The 22,638-nt window shown below is 32.2% G+C and overlaps 2 protein-coding genes across 3 annotated transcripts; both read right to left on the reverse strand.

Moving 5' to 3' along the window:
• Window positions 1–1,032: 1,032 nt before the first annotated feature.
• On the reverse strand, window positions 1,033–19,888 carry LOC149735591 (unconventional myosin-XV-like). Of its 2 annotated transcripts, none has more exons than XM_089878067.1 (39): window positions 19,664–19,888; window positions 19,454–19,590; window positions 19,061–19,150; window positions 18,604–18,678; window positions 17,625–17,785; window positions 16,431–16,603; window positions 15,548–15,620; window positions 14,837–15,007; window positions 14,134–14,270; window positions 13,544–13,617; window positions 12,666–12,750; window positions 12,127–12,491; window positions 12,005–12,061; window positions 11,708–11,946; window positions 11,541–11,589; window positions 11,161–11,301; window positions 10,732–10,818; window positions 10,596–10,676; window positions 10,306–10,383; window positions 9,873–9,950; window positions 9,551–9,677; window positions 9,153–9,310; window positions 8,776–8,934; window positions 8,122–8,215; window positions 7,077–7,197; window positions 6,602–6,731; window positions 6,090–6,257; window positions 5,893–5,965; window positions 5,482–5,632; window positions 5,107–5,231; window positions 4,658–4,752; window positions 4,310–4,387; window positions 4,120–4,225; window positions 3,682–3,842; window positions 3,318–3,457; window positions 2,840–3,023; window positions 2,646–2,729; window positions 2,118–2,249; window positions 1,033–1,424 (listed from the first exon to the last, which is right to left on the reverse strand). In XM_089878067.1, exons 1-39 carry the CDS (start codon window positions 19,722–19,724, stop codon window positions 1,377–1,379), a joined length of 4,746 nt encoding a protein of 1,581 aa, XP_089734193.1. In that variant the 5' UTR covers window positions 19,725–19,888; the 3' UTR covers window positions 1,033–1,376. The 2 variants fall into 2 exon arrangements, with proteins under 2 accessions (XP_089734193.1, XP_089734192.1); XM_089878066.1 differs by having other exon boundaries at window positions 10,306–10,386; window positions 19,664–19,887.
• Window positions 19,889–21,181: 1,293 nt separating this feature from the next.
• Window positions 21,182–22,173, reverse strand: LOC149735592 (protein SPMIP1-like). The gene is made up of 2 exons (XM_089878121.1): window positions 21,741–22,173; window positions 21,182–21,681 (listed from the first exon to the last, which is right to left on the reverse strand). Exons 1-2 carry the CDS (start codon window positions 22,060–22,062, stop codon window positions 21,434–21,436), a joined length of 570 nt encoding a protein of 189 aa, XP_089734247.1. The 5' UTR covers window positions 22,063–22,173; the 3' UTR covers window positions 21,182–21,433.
• Between the last annotated feature and the right edge of the window lie 465 nt (window positions 22,174–22,638).

Raw genomic sequence — 22,638 nt, forward strand, 5'->3', positions numbered from 1 at the left:
GCCTGGCACAAATTTGTATCAAAAGTGCTGAAATTAACTAGCCCCAAAAGCTGCTGTGCGGATATGTACTAAAATTATACTTATACTTATTTACTTTAGAACCGAGGTCTACTAAGCTGCATAGTTAGACGCAAAACGAGAACCACGAGAAAAAAATTGGACGCAAAACAAGAAGACTGCTAATGATACATTTACCTCGGCACGATAACAATTAACACGACCCTAATCTAATCGGACAGAAAAAAAGCAAACCGGCAAAAAAGGGCATGCACCGCGTCTTGGCTCTAATAATAATAATTACACGCCAATGCGATAACAGTCAGGCTACCATAAGTAATAAAGGCAAGCCGATTTAGTCCTAAAGCAAAAAACACCGTTTGGTTCTGTTTGCAAGTTAAAATCACATATATAATTAGTGAATAATTAACTATTTATTTTAGGATAATTAAAGATTACATCGTATAATTAGCGAGCAATTAAAGTTTGCTATGATGAAAAGCAGAACTTCCTATTTTTTTCAAACGTTAAACCATTGATAACAGCATTTATCGGCGCCGTGGCACAGTATGTTAGGGGGCATGCCTAGAGGTAATCGGTTCAGGGCAATCACCCACGAAGTTACATTTGTAAGCTGGCACGAGGTACATGAAACAGAACACCCGTGTCATAAAGACTTCCTACATTCATTAATTCATTCACATTCGATTCAGTATAAATCTAAACATGGTCATATATAATATTTACAGATTATTAGGGGCATTAAAAACTTTTTCCTTATCGGCTACATTACATTATCAGTCACGAAGTATTATTCTTTGCCTGTAGAAGACGCGCTGTTACAGATATTTCGTTTCGTGCATGCTCATGCATCTCAACTTGTACTTTTATGTCGGACATTTTATCGCAGGCATTTTGCCCGGGCGTGTTTATTCCTTGTCTGTAGTTTTAATTCGGACAGACGTTTAATGGGGAGACAAATCATAATAGTTATTACTAAAGCTGTAAGTGCTAATTGACTTACAATTTCAGTAATTTGTACATGAACGACTTTTAATTTATTTCATTATCTGACATATAGCAAGTAAATAATGTTAACCTAAATTAGCAAAATAATCTTGTTTAAGTAAAATTGTTAGAAAAAATTTATGTGATTACCTTCACGTAGGGAATCGATTTGAAATACAAATTTACGAATTGGCCTTCTTTACGTTTTTACATGCCCATTCATTAGAGATCAGCTCTCTTGTTTTACACAGATTAAAATAAAATACATCGTATTTATACGAACACATTGTGGTTAAATATACAAAATGACGGTAATGACATCATTGTAGGTTCAATCAAGCTGCACAGTTTTCATTTACTCAAATTTTCTTTCATCTGCACTGCAAATGCTGTTCAATTATGCTCTCAATTAACAGGGCCTGGTGGGAAATGCAAAAATATAAAAAATTAAGTTATGGAAAAAGACAAATCATAGTAGGGTGAGGGAAGATGGGATACTTTGTCAGACGGGACTGTTTTTCATTTTTTACAGACCTGAGACTGTTCTTTATTTTGTTTTTTTCTTATTCTGTGGTTTTTCGAATTTGTAAAATTTTACCTGTTGTGCGATATTTTGAATTGTTGTCAATTAATAAAGGAATGGTAGTACTAATTCGTGGTATCACCCAAAAATCGCCATCTATTTTTATTTTGAAAATATTTGGCAATATGTGCTTAAGTGTCCCATCTCCCCCCATTGTACTATATAGTAAATTGGCGCTGTGGCAAGCGTTGTAAAAAAGCATTGAACTGGTGCCATGGGTGGCTAGAATGCTCGCCTTCTAACCAGAAACAGATGGTTTAAGTTTAAGACCCCTTTTATTTTCTCGGCCAAGACTGCTATCTGCCGTTATCCCAAGTCATTGGTGATTAATGGGTTACCCATTGTCAGACAAATTGGTTACCCATTATTTGAAGAACAATAACTGACCCTGTTATAAACATTGTAACTAATAAGCAAAATGTATAAAACAGGGCATTTGTTTTAACTTCTTGATTTTTCCCACAAAGAAGCCATAAATAAGTGAAATCATTCATTCACATATCAGAAAAGTTTTAATTATTAACATCACCTTGGGTGATTTGATAGTGACCACGTTAGGATCTCCAGTTGAAGAAGAGATTTTGACATCACAAATGTTCTTGTTATTTTTCCGAACGTCAACATTCGAAATCCGTGACAAATTATGCTCCAAAAAGATTCTCTGAAAATCAAAAATTAAATGTGTTGTTTGCATATACAGCGGGACTGACTTTGTTAAAAATACAACTAATATATTGATTGATGTTCTAATTTTTAGTTACAGTTGTTCCCTTTTTTTAAACACAATAAAAATATTATATAGGTGTAGTGGTGACTAATTGCGGTTCCCTTAATCGCATGCATGTTTATTTTGAGCTGGCAACTTTTACATTGTACATAAAATACCACATGTATGAAATATTAATAAAGAAATGACCTAACTATGTAAATGTAATGCTATCAGTATTTAACACAAATAAATTGCAACATTTGTGCTTTTACCTTTTTTAATTACAAATAAATCACAACAGTTAGTCATTTTTTACATCACAAACTTTATAAATTGAAAAACACTTACATCTTCATCTGGATTAATGAGAAAGAAACCTTTTGAGTTGATTGCAACAACTGCGGGTTTCTGACGAGTGTTGGCAAGTTTCACCTGATAGTTACAACATATTAATGCACTGTTATTTAAGTTCTCTTTGAGTTGATATTTTTTAATAATTTAAATTTACATATGAATGAATGTAATACAAAAATGCAACTGACATCCACTGCAAAAAAGGAGCATCCAAACAACTTTCGCTTCCTCAGCTTGGAAAGGAATTCGCACTGAGCTTGTTGGGTGTTGCAAGATGGGGTAGATTTCATGTGACCACACACTTTTTCATGCCAAAGTGTGGTGTCGTATTGCTTTAGCATTGGGCGAGGTATAATGCTCTCCATGTCAGATCTGGAAGAGATATGATAAATTATGTTATGGTGGGTATAAGCATGACTATTTGATGGTGCAATATTCATGAAATAATTTTTTTTGTAAGATATTATGCAAGTGCTGTGCTCAAAGTGTATAGTTGCATGTTTATACTAAGGCCTATATAACCACAGCAGAGTAAATCTATAAGATCCGTGCCCTTCAAAAGGATATTCTTTTTTTGTGACATCAAAGTTGGCATATATAATGTTTTGGGCCGCGGTGTTAAAACTCCTTGCAAAATTGTTAAAAAGGATAAACTGTAACACTTACTGTGAAGGAAAATGGTTCTTTCCAAAGCCAACAAATAAAAATGCTGCCAACTTTACAGTTTCATCAAAATGGAACTTTGAGAGTTTGTGTGTACCCCCTTCACCATAGAAGAGTTTTCCAGTAATGTAGTCATCAAGCATCTATAAGCAAAATACATAAGTTTGCATGCTACAGCCTTTTCTATACACATGTGGTCTACACCAAGGCCTAGGCTTAATTTGGCCATTACAGAGCTCATCGAATATATTTAAAAGTAGTCACTTCTAATCCTAAAGGCATGATGAATGAAACATTTTTTAAGTGTTAAAAATAGTTTCAACTTTAAAAAAATACTTAAAAAATAGAAAAAAGAAAATTCTCTCACTTGATTAAAGAAGAAGGTAATGAGAGATGGATTCTCAAAGCTGATTGGTTCAGCCCAAATCACTCGTTGTATCATGATGAAAAAACCAAGTTTCCTGTACGTCATATCAGAGTTGACATCCATCACAAAAGTGTCAGGTTGAAGTGGTATGATTTCACCAGCTGGGGAATGTTTAAAATGTTATTTTAAATCGGAATCATTAAACTATCCTATGTATATAATGAAGCCGGATTTAAATCTAAATTGTAATTTTAACATAAGGTGTAGATTCTAGAGTTTACTATTTTTAGTAATAGAAATAACAAAACAACAGCATTGTTTGTGAATGTTGTTTAGAAATTGTTTAAATTTCGAAAGTGAAATTTGACTCTGTAATATTCAAACTAATAAAAACATTTTAATGGAAATTTATTTTGGTGATAAAGCATGTTTTTTTACCTTTGTTTGCTTCCATGACAAATAAGAAAGCTCCAAATTCATTCAGTTCTCGTTGGTCAGTTATTCCAAACTCACGACCCAGGCATTCAATTACTTGCTTTACAACCTAAATTTTTTAAAAATTACTAAAGGTATCATGCAAATATTTTCGTAATGTAGAATTACCAGTTAAATAAATGGAAAAACTTACAGTGGTTGTGTTCACTTTGAACTCCCACTTTATTCTTCCAGGTAGAATGAAGATCTGCTCAAATGAGGTGCTACCAATCTGCAGGTAAAAGTGGAGGTATAGTAACAAATATTATGCAATGTCATGCTTCTTACCCATTAAAATAGACCCAAAATTAGTTATTCTACAACTGTCAAGCACTGTTACACACAATACAGAACCTTAAGTTTAACTTGGTATCAAAACAATCACTCAAAAATTGGCAACTCGTAAGTTGGCACGAAGTGTATGAATACCCGTGTTATAACAACTGATGTTTCCGGCCACGCGAGGATAAAGTAATTTTCATTCATTTATTCATTCACTCACAGATATAGCTTGAATTTCCACCTCAGTTGGAGGGTGTCTTCTTCCACCGTAGTTTAATGTTTGCTGAAGGTTAACGAGTGTAACAGCAGCAGGGTCTGAATTTAAAATTTATATTTTGTGAACTAGTAAAGATTTTTCAACACATACACATTGTGGAATGGAAACTGTATTATGTATATACTCGAACTAAGCAGTCTAAGGTTTATATGAATGAATGAATGAATGAATGAATAAATGAATGTTTATATAAATAGCAGTTATGATTATGTCCTGCTATAATACAGATAACTTAAAAATAAAATACTATATTCATTGCATGATTAATGATCTATATACACACAAATGCTGTGCATCTGTCAGTACAAACAGAAAATATATAGAACCTCTGCCATATACGTATGAATGAAAAAAATGTCTCAAAATGAAATTATAAAAACTGTTTCTTATACTTGCTGTTTCAGATTCTGAACACTTTTGGTTGAGATGAGCAAGAAAATGTGGAAGCAGAACTTTTGTTGGGCGGAAATAAGCAGTGAAAAATGCCAACAGCCTCCATGCTCTTTCTGCGCTATCCCTATAGGGGACAAAATGTGTAAGCTGACAAATAAAATAAGGATATAGCAAAAGTAACAAACTGTTCAAAATACTGATTTTGTTATGGTATGTTTTAACACAAAATAAAAAAAGATTTTTAGGAAAAATTTTGTTTGAAATATTGATAAAAAAAATGATGAAAGTTTGAAATATTGGTGATTATATTTTGACTGTAATAGTTAAAACACAGCAACAATTAGTTTAAACAGTTAGGATATTCTTGTACTTACTGGCGTTTGTTTCTATTTGTTTGCCTGACAATTTGCACATACACCTCATCAGACATAGGCAAGTTTTTGCGAACCACTGCTAACACTTTGATAATGTTTGTGTAGTCGTTTTGTCCTTTTCCAATCACATCTCGGCAAAATACAAGAATAGCTAAAAAGGTGTTAAAATGAATTAATTTCAAACAAAAATAAAATAAATTTTTGCAAGACATTGATAAGGTCTCTTGGGTTTACGGATTGCAGTGACTTTTGCTGATGATAAACCAAACAAAAAAAACTTATTAAAAAACAAAATTTAAAACTAAAATTTTTAATATAATTTTTAAAAGTATTAAAACATGTGTTAATTTCCTTTTTAGAAATAAACAAAGGTGTGAAAAGTATATCTTTATTATTTCCCCTATAACATACCATTGAATGTAAGTACAGCTAACTCTTCATTAGTTTTGTTGTCATAACTGATTAAAGAACTTTTCAGTGGTTTCTGTAATAAAAATAGCATTACTGAATACAGTTATTTTATTTATAGTATTAGTAATGCTACAATGTTTAAAATATGTAAATAAAAACAGGTATATAATTTCTTTTATCACCCACAAACTGCAAACCTTTGTATGTTGAAGAAGTTTATCAACTTTATTGCTTTTTTTAAAATAATCGAGAGCAAATCTTCGAATGGAATATTCTCTTCCATCATCTGGAGGTTGCTGGATTTCAAAAGAGCTGTCTGAACGACTGGGTCGATGCCTTGAAACAATTTCTTCTTGCTCTTCATCCTTTTAAAGTTGATTTTACAGTGGTTTTAAATTCGAGGCTAGATGCTGCTACCATTGTAGCATATGTAATCTTGGGCAGGAAACTTAACACCAATTGCTCTAACTAAGAGGTAACTTACGTGTTGTCCAAATTGTTGGCCATACATAAAAAGTGTCGACTAGGTGTATGAAACAGTACACCTGTGTTTAAAATACCATGCCTTACCACAAGGATAAATAATCCACATTCATATATTGCGATTTTCCTAGGACAGTTTTCTGAATTTAATTTCATAAATTATCTACACATACATTTTGTATACTTTCTCCCAAACAGTCTATTGGAACAAAATTAAAATTTTTACCTCTTCTTCCTCATCTGAGTGCTGGATTGGAGGGAGGACTGGGATTGGTCTTCCAGGAGAAACAAGGACTTCTTGCTGAGGAGCACCCTTCATGAATAAGAGGATGAAATTCTTCATTGACTTCACTTTCCTGGATAAAATATTATTTTTTTTCTGAATTGGATAATTTTTCGTGAATAACATATTATAAATAAATATATTATTTTTAAAAAATGAGAAAAAATCAATTGTTATACGAAACACAACAGTTTTTAGCATATTTAAAACTTTTCTTTTGCTTTGTCAAACTAGAATGCAGAACACATTACCGGGTTTCCTTTTAACACCCAACAATTTTGGCACAAAGCAGCTGTTGGGTAGTAACAAACCAATAAAAATTTTAATATTTCTTTCGTATAGTAATGCGTTAAACATCATCTTAGATACGTTGGTATAAAACTAGGTAATTGGTTCTTATAGATAAGATCTCACTCACTTTGACTGTAATGTAAGGACCCCATGTTTAGAAGTAATGACCAATGCATTACTTGACTTCAGGTTGACAGTTTTAACATCAGTAAACTTAAGACTTTCTTCACATTTCCATTTGTTTGATTCTAAAAACAACAGAAACATAAAAATATGAAAATTAATAATATGTTGCTTTTAGAATTTATATTCTTTTGGGTGGACAGTTCACTAAAACAACTTAAATAAACAAAAAATGTTTCAAGATCTATTTGTGACAATCCAGTGTTAAGCAAACAAGCAGTTTTGGAGGTTTGTAAATTACAGTTACAAAATTGTACAGTTTTAAAATGGTTTAGTCACTATTGCATTTTGTAAATTTCCCAGCTACTGAATATATACATTACATTCCCTATGGTAGTTGGCAATAACAGATTTTGAAACTATACCTCAGTTATTAGATGGAAAACATGTTTTAAACGGTACAGTTTTCAAAATAATATTTAGGTAGGAACATTCTATATATATCATTTATTCACTTCAAAACATGTTCATCATTAATTCCTTTGTGGCAAAACTTAATCTTAGAACACTTGTGGTAAAGTACAGAACCTTTTTGTGGCAGATAACAATGTTTAAATGTAAATATTGGCGAAGCCACCTTAACCTTGAGGTTGTAAAGTTGTTTATGAGAACAAATGGTGCCAAGAAAACTAATTTAATTTTATATTACCCCCTATGTTTTCATTACAAATTTCATTCAATTTAATTTTATATGTTGTGTGTAAAAAAAGAGGGTAAAAGGTTAACATTACCGATTAGTGTCATTGAAGCAACATTACATCTTAAAATGTGCCTGTTAAAACTTTACATTTACCATTGCTATGAAACTTTTGTTTCAATTTTAAACTGTACAAAAGTTCTTCAATACAGGAAATTTGTATTTTACAAAAATACAGGTTTGTAAAAGACATAACTTTTACAGAAGAAATTGCAAACTTGTGAAATTTACTTCTAGGTCCAAATTGCTAAATAAAAGTACTTGAAAAATAAAAAAGGCCTTGTTTGGTCACCTGTTTCTTTTAACAAATGAATTCCTGACTTTCCAACACTGAGCAAAGTACATTTCATAAGATGTTTATGAGAGGGAGAGGAAACTTCAAGAACCTGAATTTAGAATATTAATTTAAACTTTGTTGAACATACTGCATACACAAGGCTTGTTTGAATGAGCTGATATATGAGTTGAAGTTATCGAGTTTGCTGTTTAATATTAACTTTGCAGCAGACAACCTGACTGTGGGTTTGAGGTGTAAACATAAAGTATTTTTGGAATTCGATATATCAAACCAACAATTTAGGGGCATAAAACACAGTTTTTGGTTTGTATTAATATAAACAAGACAGCCCATATATATATGACATTATTATCGTAGTTTTTAAATGTTTTGTTTTAAAACTAAAACCATCTTTAGTGATATCAGAAATAAAAATGGATGCTAAAATATAAACTTTTTATGATGTACTTATCATGTACAGCATGGTTTTTTAAACTGTAATAAGTGTGCTGAAAAAACTATTATTTAACAATAGTTTATGGAAAAGTTTCATTATGTTTTTATAAAATTATATAAAAAAAAACATTTTTTAAAATCTCTAGTGTGCTATAAACATAAAAAATTAGGAACTACTATTGCCTGTCAACATGCACAAACAAAATACATTACCTTAATCCGAATTATTCTTGAGAAATAAATTTTCCATGTGTTAATGGCGGTAGCAACGAATTTCTTTTTTACAGCTGTCGAGCTTCTTTCATTTGGAAGAGATTTTGGTTTTTCAGACGGTAATATTCTTGGTGAGCCTCGTTGTATGTCTTTCTGAATCTGTACATGATGAAATGGTTGAATTAATGTACAGAGATAAAAGATAGTGGATGCTAAAAGTAAAAAATAAATGCAAAACTGTTACAAACTTTAAATGGCTTGATATTTTATCTTCAGTTAAGTAAAAATGATCGGAAAATTTTACAAAAGTGAAAAATAAAAAGTAGTTATATTTTTACAAGAGAAAATAAAACATTTCAATAAAATCAAAAAAATACTTGTATAAACAGAAGGTGAACAACAACTGCACTGTCGAATGCTTCTTTTGGAAGAAAATACTCTTTCCGGACCATTAGTTTCCAGTCTACATTGCGATATATTGCAACTGGATTGTGTTTTGTTGAATGTTGAGTTGTGTGACAGTCAGTATCCAAACCTAAAATAAATTGTTTGATGGAATTCTTACAAACTTCAGATGAAATTAATTGTTTTAAAATAAAATCTAAACATAAATTATTTTTGTTTGCTTTTTAGAATGCTCTAGCTTTTTTTTAGGCTTCACCAAGCACACTCTTGAATTTATATTTTACAGTAAGTGTTATGTACACTGAATTCACATAAAACAAATAGGCATATATTGACTGTTTCATTACTAAACCAACTTTGAAGTGCTTACGTGCTGCAAGCATTTTTGCCTGTTTCTTTTGAGACAGATTTGAAGTATTTCTCATTACTGAAGTTTTACGAGATGGCTCCAATATTTTAGGCGCTGCCACAGTCGATGGACGAGCCACAGGAACATACTGTCAAACCATGTTTACAACTTTTTAAAATAATAAAAAAACATTTTACATTCAATTTTAAAAATAATAAGTTTTTTCAATTTTATTTTCCAAAAACATTATTTTTTTACAAATTACCAAGTCAGGAGTATTTATAAATACATACATGCATACAACACACAAAGATGGAATATTGCGACAATTTTTTGAACTTACCTGTTTTGGCGTCTTATCATAATGTTGCCTCCTCAGCATCACGTCATCCAGTCTTCTCTGATTAAGATCTTCATCTTCCTAAAAAAAAGATTAAATTAATTTTTGAATTTACACTATTGGTCGCATTTTTTCAGAGATTTATTTGGCTATGTATGGCAACAATAGTGAACATGTGTGTTCTATATCAGAGACCTTATGACTACTAATGAGTTTATAAGGTAATGAGTGATGTATGTACTTGTAGTGATTATTTAAAAAGGAATTTTTTTTTATTATATGGCTGGCAATTGGGACAACCCATTAGAGACTACTGGGCTGAAAAAATAGTTGTTAAGTCTATTTCCCAAGGACACAAATGCCCATACCCAAAACCTCTAAGCTGCAGGCAAGCATGCTAACTACTTTTCTGTAAGGTTGGAAATGTTGAACTTACTTCACTGTGTGAAGATATGGACGGTGAAGGAGTTGGTTTGTTCACTTTCGCGTAAACGGCTTCGTTCTTCTTTTCTGCCTGCTATAAAAATGGAAATTATCAGTACATTTTAATAAAAAAAGAAAATTGCTACTGATTTGAATAAAAATTAGTTTGGTTTCTTTCTAACCAAAAACATTACAAGACTAATTTGCAGGCTACTAAACCAAGGATAGACTTTGTAACACAATACAAGTCTTGGCCTTTTGAAAATATTATGTATAACAATTAAACTATATTAAGTCTCAAACCTGTTCCTGTCGATTTTTCTTGGACATCAGAGCAAGCATTAACGCTTTTTTATGTGTGTTGTCATCATCTGAATCCTCGGGCTGAAATATAAATTAAATTAGAACAGGAAAAAGGAAAAATACAAAAAAACTCAACTGATTTTGGTTTTGGATCAATGACTTTTTTAGGTTCCGTCTTTTTGACGGGATCTTCATTGTTTGCACCTTCATATATGTCAAATTTCTGCAAAGAAAATACACCAAATATCTGTGTTTACAAACCAAAACTTTCTTTATGTATCTAAAAATTTCTGCAAAGAGTCCATTAGTTATAAAAACAAAAAGAGTTAAATGTAAACAGAAAATAGGAACGTATATCGGAATAAGCAGAATAATTTTAAACTTAAAACATAACAGAAACATATAATATTATTTATCTCTTTGAGTAAGGTAACAGACTAACTTAAACGGCTTACTAAAACGGAGAAGAGAAAGAAATTGGCAGCAAAACGATAAAAACTCAAAAAAACAAATAAAATTTGTCAATTTTTTTCATTTATATTATAACTTGTGTGAAAAAACTAACCTTGCCAAGAAATGCATTTTTCCTTGGTGGTTGTAGGGGTTGTTTTTCTTCAGGTGGAGCCAATGACTTAAGAAGAAAATATTTCTGCTTCTCTGCAAACGACATCTTAACAGTTCCTTTTGGATCCCTGATATCATCCAACTGTATGAAATTTTTAATAAGTTACCGTTCTCTTTGGCAATGCGCTTCTAAACTTGTAGCTAATTCAAGACACAGAAAATAATTTATTTATGCAGAAGTAAAACAATTTTTTTTTATAAAATAAAATCCGTATGTTATAAAATCTACTGTTTATAACATTTTGCATTATTGCTTGTAAGAATTTTTAAAACTGGGAAATATCAGATAAACGATTACAAAATGTAAAAGTAAAATCTCACCTCTTTAAGCAGATCTTTGCTTGGTGGTTTTGGTGGTTCTGTTGGGTACCTGAGAAAATAACATTCTCATAATCAATATTTCCATTAATTAATTTCTTTTGAAGATTTCTAATAATGCTGCTTTTTTTAAATAGTTTCCATATACTATAAAGTATGGACCATGTTACCTTTTGACTTCCCTCTTTTTTGGTTCGGGTGATGCAGTTTCCACTTTTTCAACAGGAGGTTTAAAAGATTTTGGAGATTTAGGGGATTTAGGGCTTGTTGGGGGTGTGGGGGGCTTGGGTATTTCCTCTGTTTTTTCTAACTTTTTAATCCTATCCTTAAAGGAAGAGGACTTAACTTCATTGACAACAGGAGAACGGGACCTATATCTTGGAGATGGAGATCGGCGCCTGTAATTTTCCTGCAGGTGTAAATTAAGTTAATAAAACTGTTTTGATAATTTTGTAGCGTTTACAAACTTTTTTCTGCTTTTCGCTTGTTTTCTTTATCAGGTCTGTAAGCGCAGCTTGTTGAACCTGGTCAGAAATATTGCATAATTTTAGAAAGATTTTATTTCAATTGTTAATAAAAAGTGACTGACCATGTTTTGTTGCACCATCATCTGCATTTGTTGTTGCATTAACATTTGCTGCTGAGTTGACGGGTCCAGACTAGATGACATGGCACTTATGGAGGATGGAAACATTCCTGGCTGCATCGAAGACATTGGTTGTTGCATCATTGGCTGTGACATCATAGGTTGTGACATCATAGGTTGTGACATCATCGGTTGTTGCATCATCGGTTGTTGCATCATTGGTTGTTGCATCATTGGTTGTTGCATCATCGGCTGTTGCATCATCGGCTGTTGCATCATCGGCTGTGACATCATCGGCTGTTGCATCATTGGCTGTTGCATCATTGGCTGTTGCATCATAGGTTGTTGCATCATTGGGTTCATGTTTCCTAAAGTATCCAATCATATAACACAAAAAGACAGCAAAACATTCCCAAAATCTTATAAAATTTGTTATTTAAAAAAAAAATCAGTTTTTCCTACTAATGGTAAACGTTTTGGGGGACTATGAGATTGTTGGGTATATATAGCTCTTATAGACTACATTTTCCATGATATTTTACCTCTCATCATAGATCCACCTCCTTTTAACCTCTTGTTTATATTAGAAGCAGATTGATCCATGGAAGGTCGGTGGATTGAGGAGTCCTAAAAAGAAATATTATTTCATCACACCTACTTTTCTGTACCATCATTTGAAATATTGATCCAGTTAAAATATTCTTTCTAAAATGCATATTTATTTATTTTACTTATCGGTATTTGAAATTAATATATTTCAGGTTTCTTAAAAAGTCTTTCATTCAAACTTACATATTACTGTAGACTGACACATATGTTTAATTTTTTTATTTAATGTTTATAAGAATGTTTACAATCATGAGTAAAAAAATTGGTGCCAACTCTTAAATAATGTGAGCAGATTTAATATGAAGTTTTAGTTTCTGTTTTGTATATTAATTTATTAATTTGTTTTAATTAATCTTCGAGTTGCAATTGTATCTGTATGTATTTTTTACTTATCTATAAATAGTCTTTTATTTTAAGCATATTTTAACAACTGTTGTTTTAGCGTAAATCCCCATCTCTTTATTATTTTTGTTGCCACGGTCTTTGTTTTTATGATCAAGAAGAAAAATTTATGTTATGTCAAATAACATTTATTGGTCCATTTGTCATATACTTAAAATTTATTAGGAAACCTTCAATTTGAAACATATTTTTATTTCCTTTTATATAAACAGTGCAGTGGGCACAAAAATGTTGTACAGTGAATTTTTTAGATAACAAAGTTTAAAGCTTTTGTCATTAAGCACTTTGTGAGCGTAGTTGCGTCAAAAATCAAACAAAATGTGACAAATTGCTTTAACTTCAATATTTGCACGCATAGTTAATGTTTAATTCTTAACATCCTGCAAACAGTACTTGATATATTACTTACTCGATGAGTTTGGACAAATTTTAAGTTTGGCGGACCAAACGAGAAATTGCTGTTTGTAGCTGGTGGGGTGGGTTCTGTGAAATATTAAAAAATGATTAATTACATTTAAGAGAATTATATAGCCGATGAAAACTGTACATAGAAATGTTGAGTACACGTGAATGATTAAATTGTTGTGTACTAGGCAGTCATTCAATATGACATGTTTACTTAATTATGTCGCAATTAAAGATGTGTTTTGCCATGTCAACTTTACAATACTACTATTACAGAAACATTGTAAAAAAAGTTTTATTATTGCCAAATAGCAAATACCATGGTTTGAAAATGTTGGAAAAACAGTTAGTTACACATCGGTTTATACAGATTTTTGTTCACTTATTGTTTTACCTATGTTGAATAATGATTTTATATTTAGGTAATTACAAATGAAAAAATGCTATAGAATCACTAACTCTCACTGAAAAATTATAAGTACAGCTGAAATTGATAAACACATCAAAGGCAAATGTTAAATCGTCACATATATATATATACTAACAAATTAACACAACATCATCAAGTATAGTTTTTACAAAAATTAAATTTACCATGAAAACTTCTGTCGTGAAAAACTGAATCACTTCGGTAGCTCCTGCTGCTTGGAGGAGGGGATCCAATACTCTCAACTTCATCTTCTTCCTCTTCTTCATAACTGCCATTTAACTCCTCCTCATGTAATGTATACCTGAACAAAATGTTTTTTTGTTCTGAATGTAACTTACTTTATCCTCGCGTGGCTGAAAAACAACAGTCTTTATAACACTGTTTCCTACACCTTGTACTAGCTTTGAGTTACCAGGTATGTTACTTTGTGGGCAATTATTCTTTTTTAATTTTATCATTTTTTTAGGATGCTGGTAATTTGGACACAACTCACTTACATAGTAGTGACCAGCCTTGAACCAATTATCACTGAATTACAGGCAGGTGCGCTAACCACTTTGCCACACCGGATTTCACCGGATTTCATAACAAAAAAAGTTAGAACTAAAAATGAAAAAAAAATATAAGATGATTATATTTTGTGTAGAAGTTATTGAATAAATGCCCAACAGTACTTAACATATCACATATTAAACAGCAGGCTACACTATAACAAAAAATGGTTTGTGTCTACTAAAATTTAAAAAAATAATAACAGTCTGTTAGCAAATTAACCTTATAATAAGTTGTGGTCTGTTTAAAATATAACAACTTTTTTTTGTCATAAATACAGATATTTTAATTTTTTATATAAAAAGAATTACACACTGGCCATAGCTGAGAATGGTTTGGTTCTTTGCCACAATCTGCTGATGAATCTCCGGGTTTAACTCAATGTTAGAGACAAGGTCCATGACATAATCATCACCACTTTCTTCATGTATAAAACCATCATTGTATTGAATTGCTAATGTCCATCCTTTCATGGCAGGTAAACCTCTAAAAAATAATTGATACAAATGTTTAATAAGTTTATTTAAAAAAATAATATTCACCAAAATAGTTACATTTAGGTAATTTGTAAGCAGGCATGAGGTGTGTGAAACAGAACACTCATGTTATATTCATTTATTCAAACTATTTATTAATGGCAGATAACAGACTATATCATAAGAAATCAGAGTTACATTGCTCATTAAATCAATATGCAGGAGCAAAAACATTGAAACAGTATAAAATAGTTACTTTTATGTCTGAGATAGTAAATATTCACACAGGTTTTACATTAAATATTTTTTACAATTTAATCTGTAAACCTACAATACTTTTTTTTAATTTCTTGCAACATAATTTATTTAATTATTAACAACAATATTCTGCTATCAAGTGAACAAATAAAATATCATTGTTTACTTTAAAATGGTGACATTTGTGACAATTACCATTTGCATGCGAGGTTCAGCTAAAAAACAAATACCTACTTTTACTTCTAATTTAAAGTGCATATAGTTAACCAATAAACAAATACAACTGACATACTTTGTACTCAAAGTCCTGTGAGCGAGATCCCCTGCTGTGCTCCAAGAATCTACTCCAATAATAACCGAAGTGTCTAAAAAAAGTTTATTATAAATTTATTATATAAAGGCCAAGTGTACTGGGCAAGATATATTCAATAACAACTGAAGTGTCTAAAAAAAGTTTATTATGGTTTATTATATAAAGGCCAAGTGTATTAGGCAAGACTCTGAACAGCAATTACTTCAAACCAGTGGTTCCTTATGGGCTGTCTAAGCTGTAAGACATATATTATAAAAAAAATTGTCTCAAAATAAATGTCCAAAAAGTTACATATGTGGAAACTTGTAAACGGGAACAAGGTGTCTAAAACAGAACACCAGTGTCATGACGACTGTCGTTGCCCCCAATGTGAGGATATATAAGGTACAATTTATTTATTTTAGCAAATGATTTCCAAACATTACATTCACTGACAGTAAAGATCAAAACAGGGTAGGGGGTGTAAATTGACATAACTTAACATTATTCTTATAAGTTTTTGATAATTTTACTACACAAATATTAAATTTTATCAAATCATTATATTTGAAGCAAAATATTTAAGCTGCAATAAATAAAAGCAATAACAATGGTGAGTAAATAGAGACAGTTCATATGTTTCATATTAATCAAGCCACTGCATCAGAGTGCAATGATACAGTATTTGGTGTGCATGCCTCTAATCTAGATGCCCGTCCCCGCAACCATTGTAGGCATATACGTTCTTGGCCAAGACAGTAAAAAGGCAATAACTCAAACCCAGTGGTCACTAAAGCTTAACCAAATTGTCAGTCATACAAAAAAAAACAATCACCCACAAAGTTACATGCATGGTAACTCCTTAGCCGCACAGTACACTTACCATCAGAGCAGCAAACTTCTAATGCCATCTTATAGCAGTTATTATTTGCCTCCCACTCCAACACTGATGGTGGGAAAGATCGCATCAAAGTTACTTCCGTGTGAACGGGGGATTGAAGAAGTTTTGTTTGAAAATGTCCTTTGTAATAATCATTTGACTGGTCCGAGACATACCTGGTTCAAAATTAAGGTTTAAAACAGGTGTGGTTCCTTGGTAATTTAAAGATAAACACTCAAATAAAGTGTGTTTATGTCATTATTCAGTAAAATTAAACATTACAGTATTTGCTTAAGGCCTTGAGGAGCTAGAATAAGGTTTATTCTCGTTTATTTGTATTTCTATGCCTTATACTTTATGAACCTGCGTGGTAATAATGATTGAGAGATTTCAAAAGCAGTGACTTTATTGGTTAAAATAAAAAATAAACTTTTAATGTGAAAATTCAATACAAGTTTTATTTAATATTCAGTTAAATATAGGTCTAAAAACTTTAAGGCTAAGCTACATAATACATTTCTGGTGCATTAAATTTCTGATAATACATTCCTGGTGTATTAAAACACAAGATGCATTAAAAATTTAAAACACAGTACATACTATTACCCTTTTTGCATGGTAAAAAGTTAATGCGAATAACGATCCGCATTAACTCGTCATATGATAACTTGCTAACCGCGTTATTTTGCATGGTCATTGGTTTATGCGCGTATCAACATTGAGTAAGCTTATTTTAGCGCAATATTGTTAAACCTAGTTTATAAAATAAGTTTTTATACTTTATTGTGATATTACCAACTTAAAACTGTAAAAATAATACCCGAAAAAGATTAAGCTCTTAAAAGTGAAACTGTAATTCCACCAAACTTTTTATTACTCGCATAATGCGAGTAACAACCAACCTTCTACAGCAGATAACACGCTTATGACGTTATGCGTGTTAACTTTGCTTTTGCGAGTAAATATGCGAGTACTTACGTGCATAAAAGTGACCATGCAAAAAAGGTATAAATCCCTTGATAAAAAAGAGTAGATAATCAATTGTTGCAGGTAAATTAACATAAACTATCGAATCAAATGAAGAAAGACATACTGTAGGTAATGTGTAGATAATCATTAGTTGGTAGTTAAAAAACTAGGAGATATTCATTTGTTGTAGTTAAATTAACATCTCCAATAAAATAAATTTTGACATACTTGAGTAGATATGGGAATAGTTGTGGAGATGGTAAGATGCCTGAGAGTAAATGAGACAACAATCTCCATACTCTGTCATGGTGATTGTCCGAAGTATTACACCATGTTTGTGAGACTACTTGGCAAATTAATTCATCTGATAATACTGGGTTTCTTTGTGCCTGTTGGTCAAGAGAAATGAATTATATGTATACATAATAATATAATAATACCTTTTATAGGTATTAATATAATAACAACATAAGAGTTTTATCAGCAAAGATTTAAAAATGTTTTAAACGAAAAGACAGGATATAATTACAAAAAAACAGTCGTTAAAACATGCTTACAGTTAAAAACATATTCACATTTAATTGAAAGGAAATAAGCAAGATAGCTATACGTGGATAAAGCTTGATCAAAAAAGTGTCAATATTATCCCATATACGGAATGTGTGGATATATTATATAGGCCTAGCTTGAAAATGTAATAGAAGAAAAAATATATGTGCAGTTTGATTTTGAATGTGATTTCAATTCTTAACACGGAAATAGGTATGTATGTTCTAAAGAAATTATTGTCACTTCATGTTGTTACATTGTGTGTGTGTTTATTGCACAGTAAATGTACAGTAGTTAACATGTCTATAAATAATACTTTTAATAGTCTCAGAAATTTATATATTATATTTGAATTAAAAAATTGAATAGTTGTATAACACAACAATTATTAACCTCTTGGTTGTGACCCCAAATTAGGTCACATTTAGTATATTTGATCACTGACTAGTGATGACAAAGCCTTGAAAATGGAATTTTAAAAATCATTAATTGAATACAAATGGTTATATAAAATAGATGTTTAGAAGATTTGGGTCCCAAAGCTTCACTATTATTTCATGCTAAAACAATTAGGACAATTGGCCAGTATTGTTTTAAAAGCACAAAATACTGGTTCTATATAAGTTGCACAAAATAAATGAAGACCTTGAAAACTTACATTACATATGATGTAGTCTGCAAAAAACTTTAAAGATTTTCCTTTTAAATTGTCATCCAGCATGTAACGGAGAATCTATATATAATGTGATTGAATAATCAATACCATTGAGTCGTATAATTTATGTTTTATGTGACCAAGCGAAAATTTTTGACGCTATTTTTAATCAGACGTTAACCATTACTGGGAAATCAAACGTTACGCAAACGGTTTATTACTTTTTGTTATGAAGCTAAAAATAAAACTCTTTGGCTGGAAGTAACAACAACATAAAAGAAATGAAAGTAGTCCATATTTGACAACATTGTCACATTTTTTATTGATATAGCATGATTAATTTTTATGTTAGCATTGAAGTAAATTATTATTATGATAATTTTAAAGCATAGGCATATGTAACATAGCAAAGAGTTTGACATAAGATTGTCTACATTATGGGTTAACAATTAACACATACCAATCTGTTTAATATCACACAATCAGGGTCCGAACCTTTTCCGAGCACACTGCCGGCAATTGGGTTTGACGTGTATCCCCATGTCCCACTCTGTGTTGAAATATAAACTGCGTGTTAAAATAATTCACAAATATGGTAAATATAATACGCCGAGTGCGAGTTTGCATACAGTGTATATGTGTTACAAAAGGTAGCTGAAACAAAATAACCCAGCAGAGCAGCTAATTGATGTGTTTAGTGTTTACTGATATTAGTGCTAACTTTAAAACCACTTATAACTTAAAATTAAACAATGAATATTTTGTTTTTGCGCTGCCGAGTTTTCTCTATCGGGAATTCCCCGATTTAGCATTCAAATAAACGATCGCTGCTTGAAGTTTTTTTGTAACTTACCTGAAAAATCTGCCTCACAAACTTAGAAAAAGGATAGTCGTCTATATCATGGGGCAGATAACGAGTTACTGGCCAGCCAGATATATTCTGCGTAGTCTGTTGCACATTATTCATGGGCGAATGGACAGCGGGTAGATCTGGGAACATAGGTTACAGAAGTTTTTAACTTAGTTGTCAAATTTTAACGCATAACTATGAGTTGCCATTTACCTGGCACTTTTTTTAGCAAAGTTGCTAAAGTAGCCGGGATGATCAATTTGTCCACGTCCATTTTACCTAAAACCTCTTGCGGTCGCAACCAGCAGAAATACCCTGACCGTCTTCGGCAAGATTTTTGTTTAAATATCGGTGACTAGTTAACAAAAAGCGGTGCTCCTGATAGAATTATCTTCCTAACTCACTGCCCGTTGTATTATCTGCGCAAAGTCACCGTAGCGCGGTTAATGATTGATCAGATCATACAAAACGTTATTTGCAGCGAGCAAATATAGTGTGAAAACGATACGACATTTTCTCGCTGGAATGCTTTGTTAGTTCATCTCGATAAAATAGACCAAGCCTCATTTAAACTTTAACTTCGAAACGCGCGTCGCGTGATTACGTCATAAGTTACTCAGTAACGCTTATTTTATGAGGGTGGAATTATTCTGTCAATAAGAACAAGGTATAAAGGCTGGTGGTCTAGGAATAAGACATCACATGTTCAAATCACAGTGTTTTATGTCTGTGTAATAACGACTGGCGAGAATGCATGCGTGTATTTACAATGAATGTAATGAAATACAATTCCCACTATAGCAGGTATACGTCGCCAACTAAAACACGTACACCAAAGGGAGTTATTAGTACCAGAACTCCTTAGGTATATCTCTCTTGGCAACATTTTATATTAAATTTGCATAACAATGTTATTATGTTTGCCTACTCCTGGCTTCGGAAATAAGGAAGGCGGGTTATTAAAATAAAACTGCCGAGCTATTAAGTTGCTTCGGTCACACTTTGTATAAGTTTTACTAGGTGCAATGTAGCTATTATGAGTAGGTTATAAGAGAATACTATAGTAGGGTGGGGTAAGATGGGACAACTGTTAACTCTATTTTTTCATCCCATTTGGTAGTAAACAAACAGCATTCAAAGAATTATTAAACCGTATTCTCACGACTCCCATATACCGTTGTTAATTGTTTAAAACACGATCGGGATATTAGGATATCATATGTGCTAAAGGTGTCCCGTCTTTCCCTACCCTACTGTATGTCACTCAACCAAGACTTACACACGCAGCTACCCAAACACGCATAAAGGAAACACATGATGCTAAAAAACAAAAGAACAAAGGTACGTATAAAACGAATGACTTTCATTCTATACGTCGATTGCTGTTTTTATAAATATAAAACCAATCAATAGTAGGATCAATGAAAACGGGACACCATTTCATTCTTTTTCTCCATCCGATTGGTAGTAAACAAAAAACATTCAAAGAATTATAGAAACCTATCCTCACGACTTCAATAAAGACAGTTGTTAATTGTTTAAAACACAATTAGGATATTTGAATATTATTTGCTGAAGGTGTCCTGTCTTCCCCGCACAACTAATTAGTCATATGGGGCCATGTTTGAATTGAGTTTGGTGTTTGTATTGCAGTTGAATTACTTACCTCGTTAACTGATATAGCTCAGATGTATATGACTTTCTTTAAAATATTGAATTGGTGCAAAAGAATTCCAGTAAATATATGTATTTGTAAAATCAATACACTACTACGAAGCGTCTTGATTTGGCAAGATGTTTAAATTTATTTCTATTAATTATTTAAAAGCAAAGAAGTACACGGGCAATGTAAATAATCTCTGTATAAATGGCTGTCAATGTATATTTAAAATCTCGGCGGCAATTATATATGGCGTTAAAGGTAAAATCACACGTGAAGGTTTGGTGGGAAGGTATTGCACGCGTGGCAGGTGACTGGGGAGTCTAGGCGGTGATCGGTTCGTACAAAATGCCGTTTCTTCTGTAAAAAGTGTCGCGTACGATGCGGGAGCGGCCGAATTGCGGTGCCCAGAAATCCTTTACAACGTCGTCCAAGTGCCAACCGTATTCCCAAGATGTGGTCAGTGGAAATTCGTATTTTTCTTCAGGTTTCTTGATGGTTCGTGCTTGCAGGTATTGGTATCTACCCTTGCCCTCTTTTGTAAAACCGTGGTACAACATCTTTCGGATACCTGAGAAACAGGATTATGAAAGTTAAAAAAGGCTAAAAATCTTTTAAAAGTTTACTTACCAGGGGAAACTGGACGCATTTCCACTAACAGCAGGTTTGGATCAACCACCTCGGTAGTAGGCGCTACTACTTCGAGTTTTGGTTGTCGCCGCTTTGGGTAAGATAGGACAGGAAGTGCGAGGCTTCTAGTCGGAGGTTTTGGGACCATGTCTTGAAATCTTTTTGAACGGGTTTTCTGTTGTTCTGTAGCCTGCGTTTGATCGTCCTCGCTAACGTTGTCCCGGTATTTCTGGTGCCAGGCAAGCCTCACGTACGCCTCTTTTTTTATTGCTTCTTTCCAAAAGTTTTGCCGCTGGGTGTCCATATTAAGCTCGCGAACCATCTTGACGGACTTCACAGAAGCGACAAAACCTTTTTAACAACAACCTGGCACCGATTGCTAACTTAAAAATAAATGACGTCAGTTATAACACCTAAAGTAATAACATAGTTTAAAATTTTTGACACCTCTTTTATATACTTTTACTATAGAAAGCAAGCAACGATCGCCGCTATTAAAGAATCAAAGCGAAGCGAAATATTCCAGTTTTACTAAAGACCACTAGCCGAATATGATCTTACGCTAAACTTCTATGAAGCAACATTGCACTTCAAATAAGTTTGCTCTTTAAGTTTCCCACTTAAATTCTCTCGAAAATTACTTAACATAACATGGTTGCTATATATTCGAAACATAAAGCGAAAAACACTCGACAGAACTGTCCACACTTATTGTCATTTGACATTTGTCATAATCAAACCACGTAGGAGATAAAAAAATACGTTTGTCTTAAGACACGGCGAACTAAAAATTTTACGCGCTTTAACGTTTTTAATAGATATTTCGCTTGACTTATCGCACCATGCTTGCAGCTATTGGAGTTATCAGACTGATTTCTGTAAACCTAGACATATAATT

The sequence above is a fragment of the Ciona robusta genome, chromosome 5, assembly GCF_009617815.1.
Source record: "Ciona robusta chromosome 5, ASM961781v2".
In the NCBI taxonomy this organism is placed as follows: Eukaryota; Metazoa; Chordata; class Ascidiacea; order Phlebobranchia; family Cionidae; genus Ciona; species Ciona robusta.

What these genes read in the sequence shown, in the direction of transcription:
- LOC149735591 (XM_089878066.1), bottom strand. Translation starts at nt 19,724, where the DNA reads ATGGACGTGGACAAATTGATCATCCCGGCTACTTTAGCAACTTTGCTA. An exon ending in CACAGGACTTTGAGTACAAA is followed by an intron (nt 15,008 to 15,547) that starts GTATGTCAGTTG and finishes ATTATTTTTTAG; the next exon opens with AGGTTTACCTGCCATGAAAG. An exon ending in ACAAATAGAAACAAACGCCA is followed by an intron (nt 5,232 to 5,481) that starts GTAAGTACAAGA and finishes TGTCCCCTATAG; the next exon opens with GGATAGCGCAGAAAGAGCAT.
- LOC149735592 (XM_089878121.1), bottom strand. Translation starts at nt 22,062, where the DNA reads ATGGTTCGCGAGCTTAATATGGACACCCAGCGGCAAAACTTTTGGAAA. An exon ending in AATGCGTCCAGTTTCCCCTG is followed by an intron (nt 21,682 to 21,740) that starts GTAAGTAAACTT and finishes CCTGTTTCTCAG; the next exon opens with GTATCCGAAAGATGTTGTAC.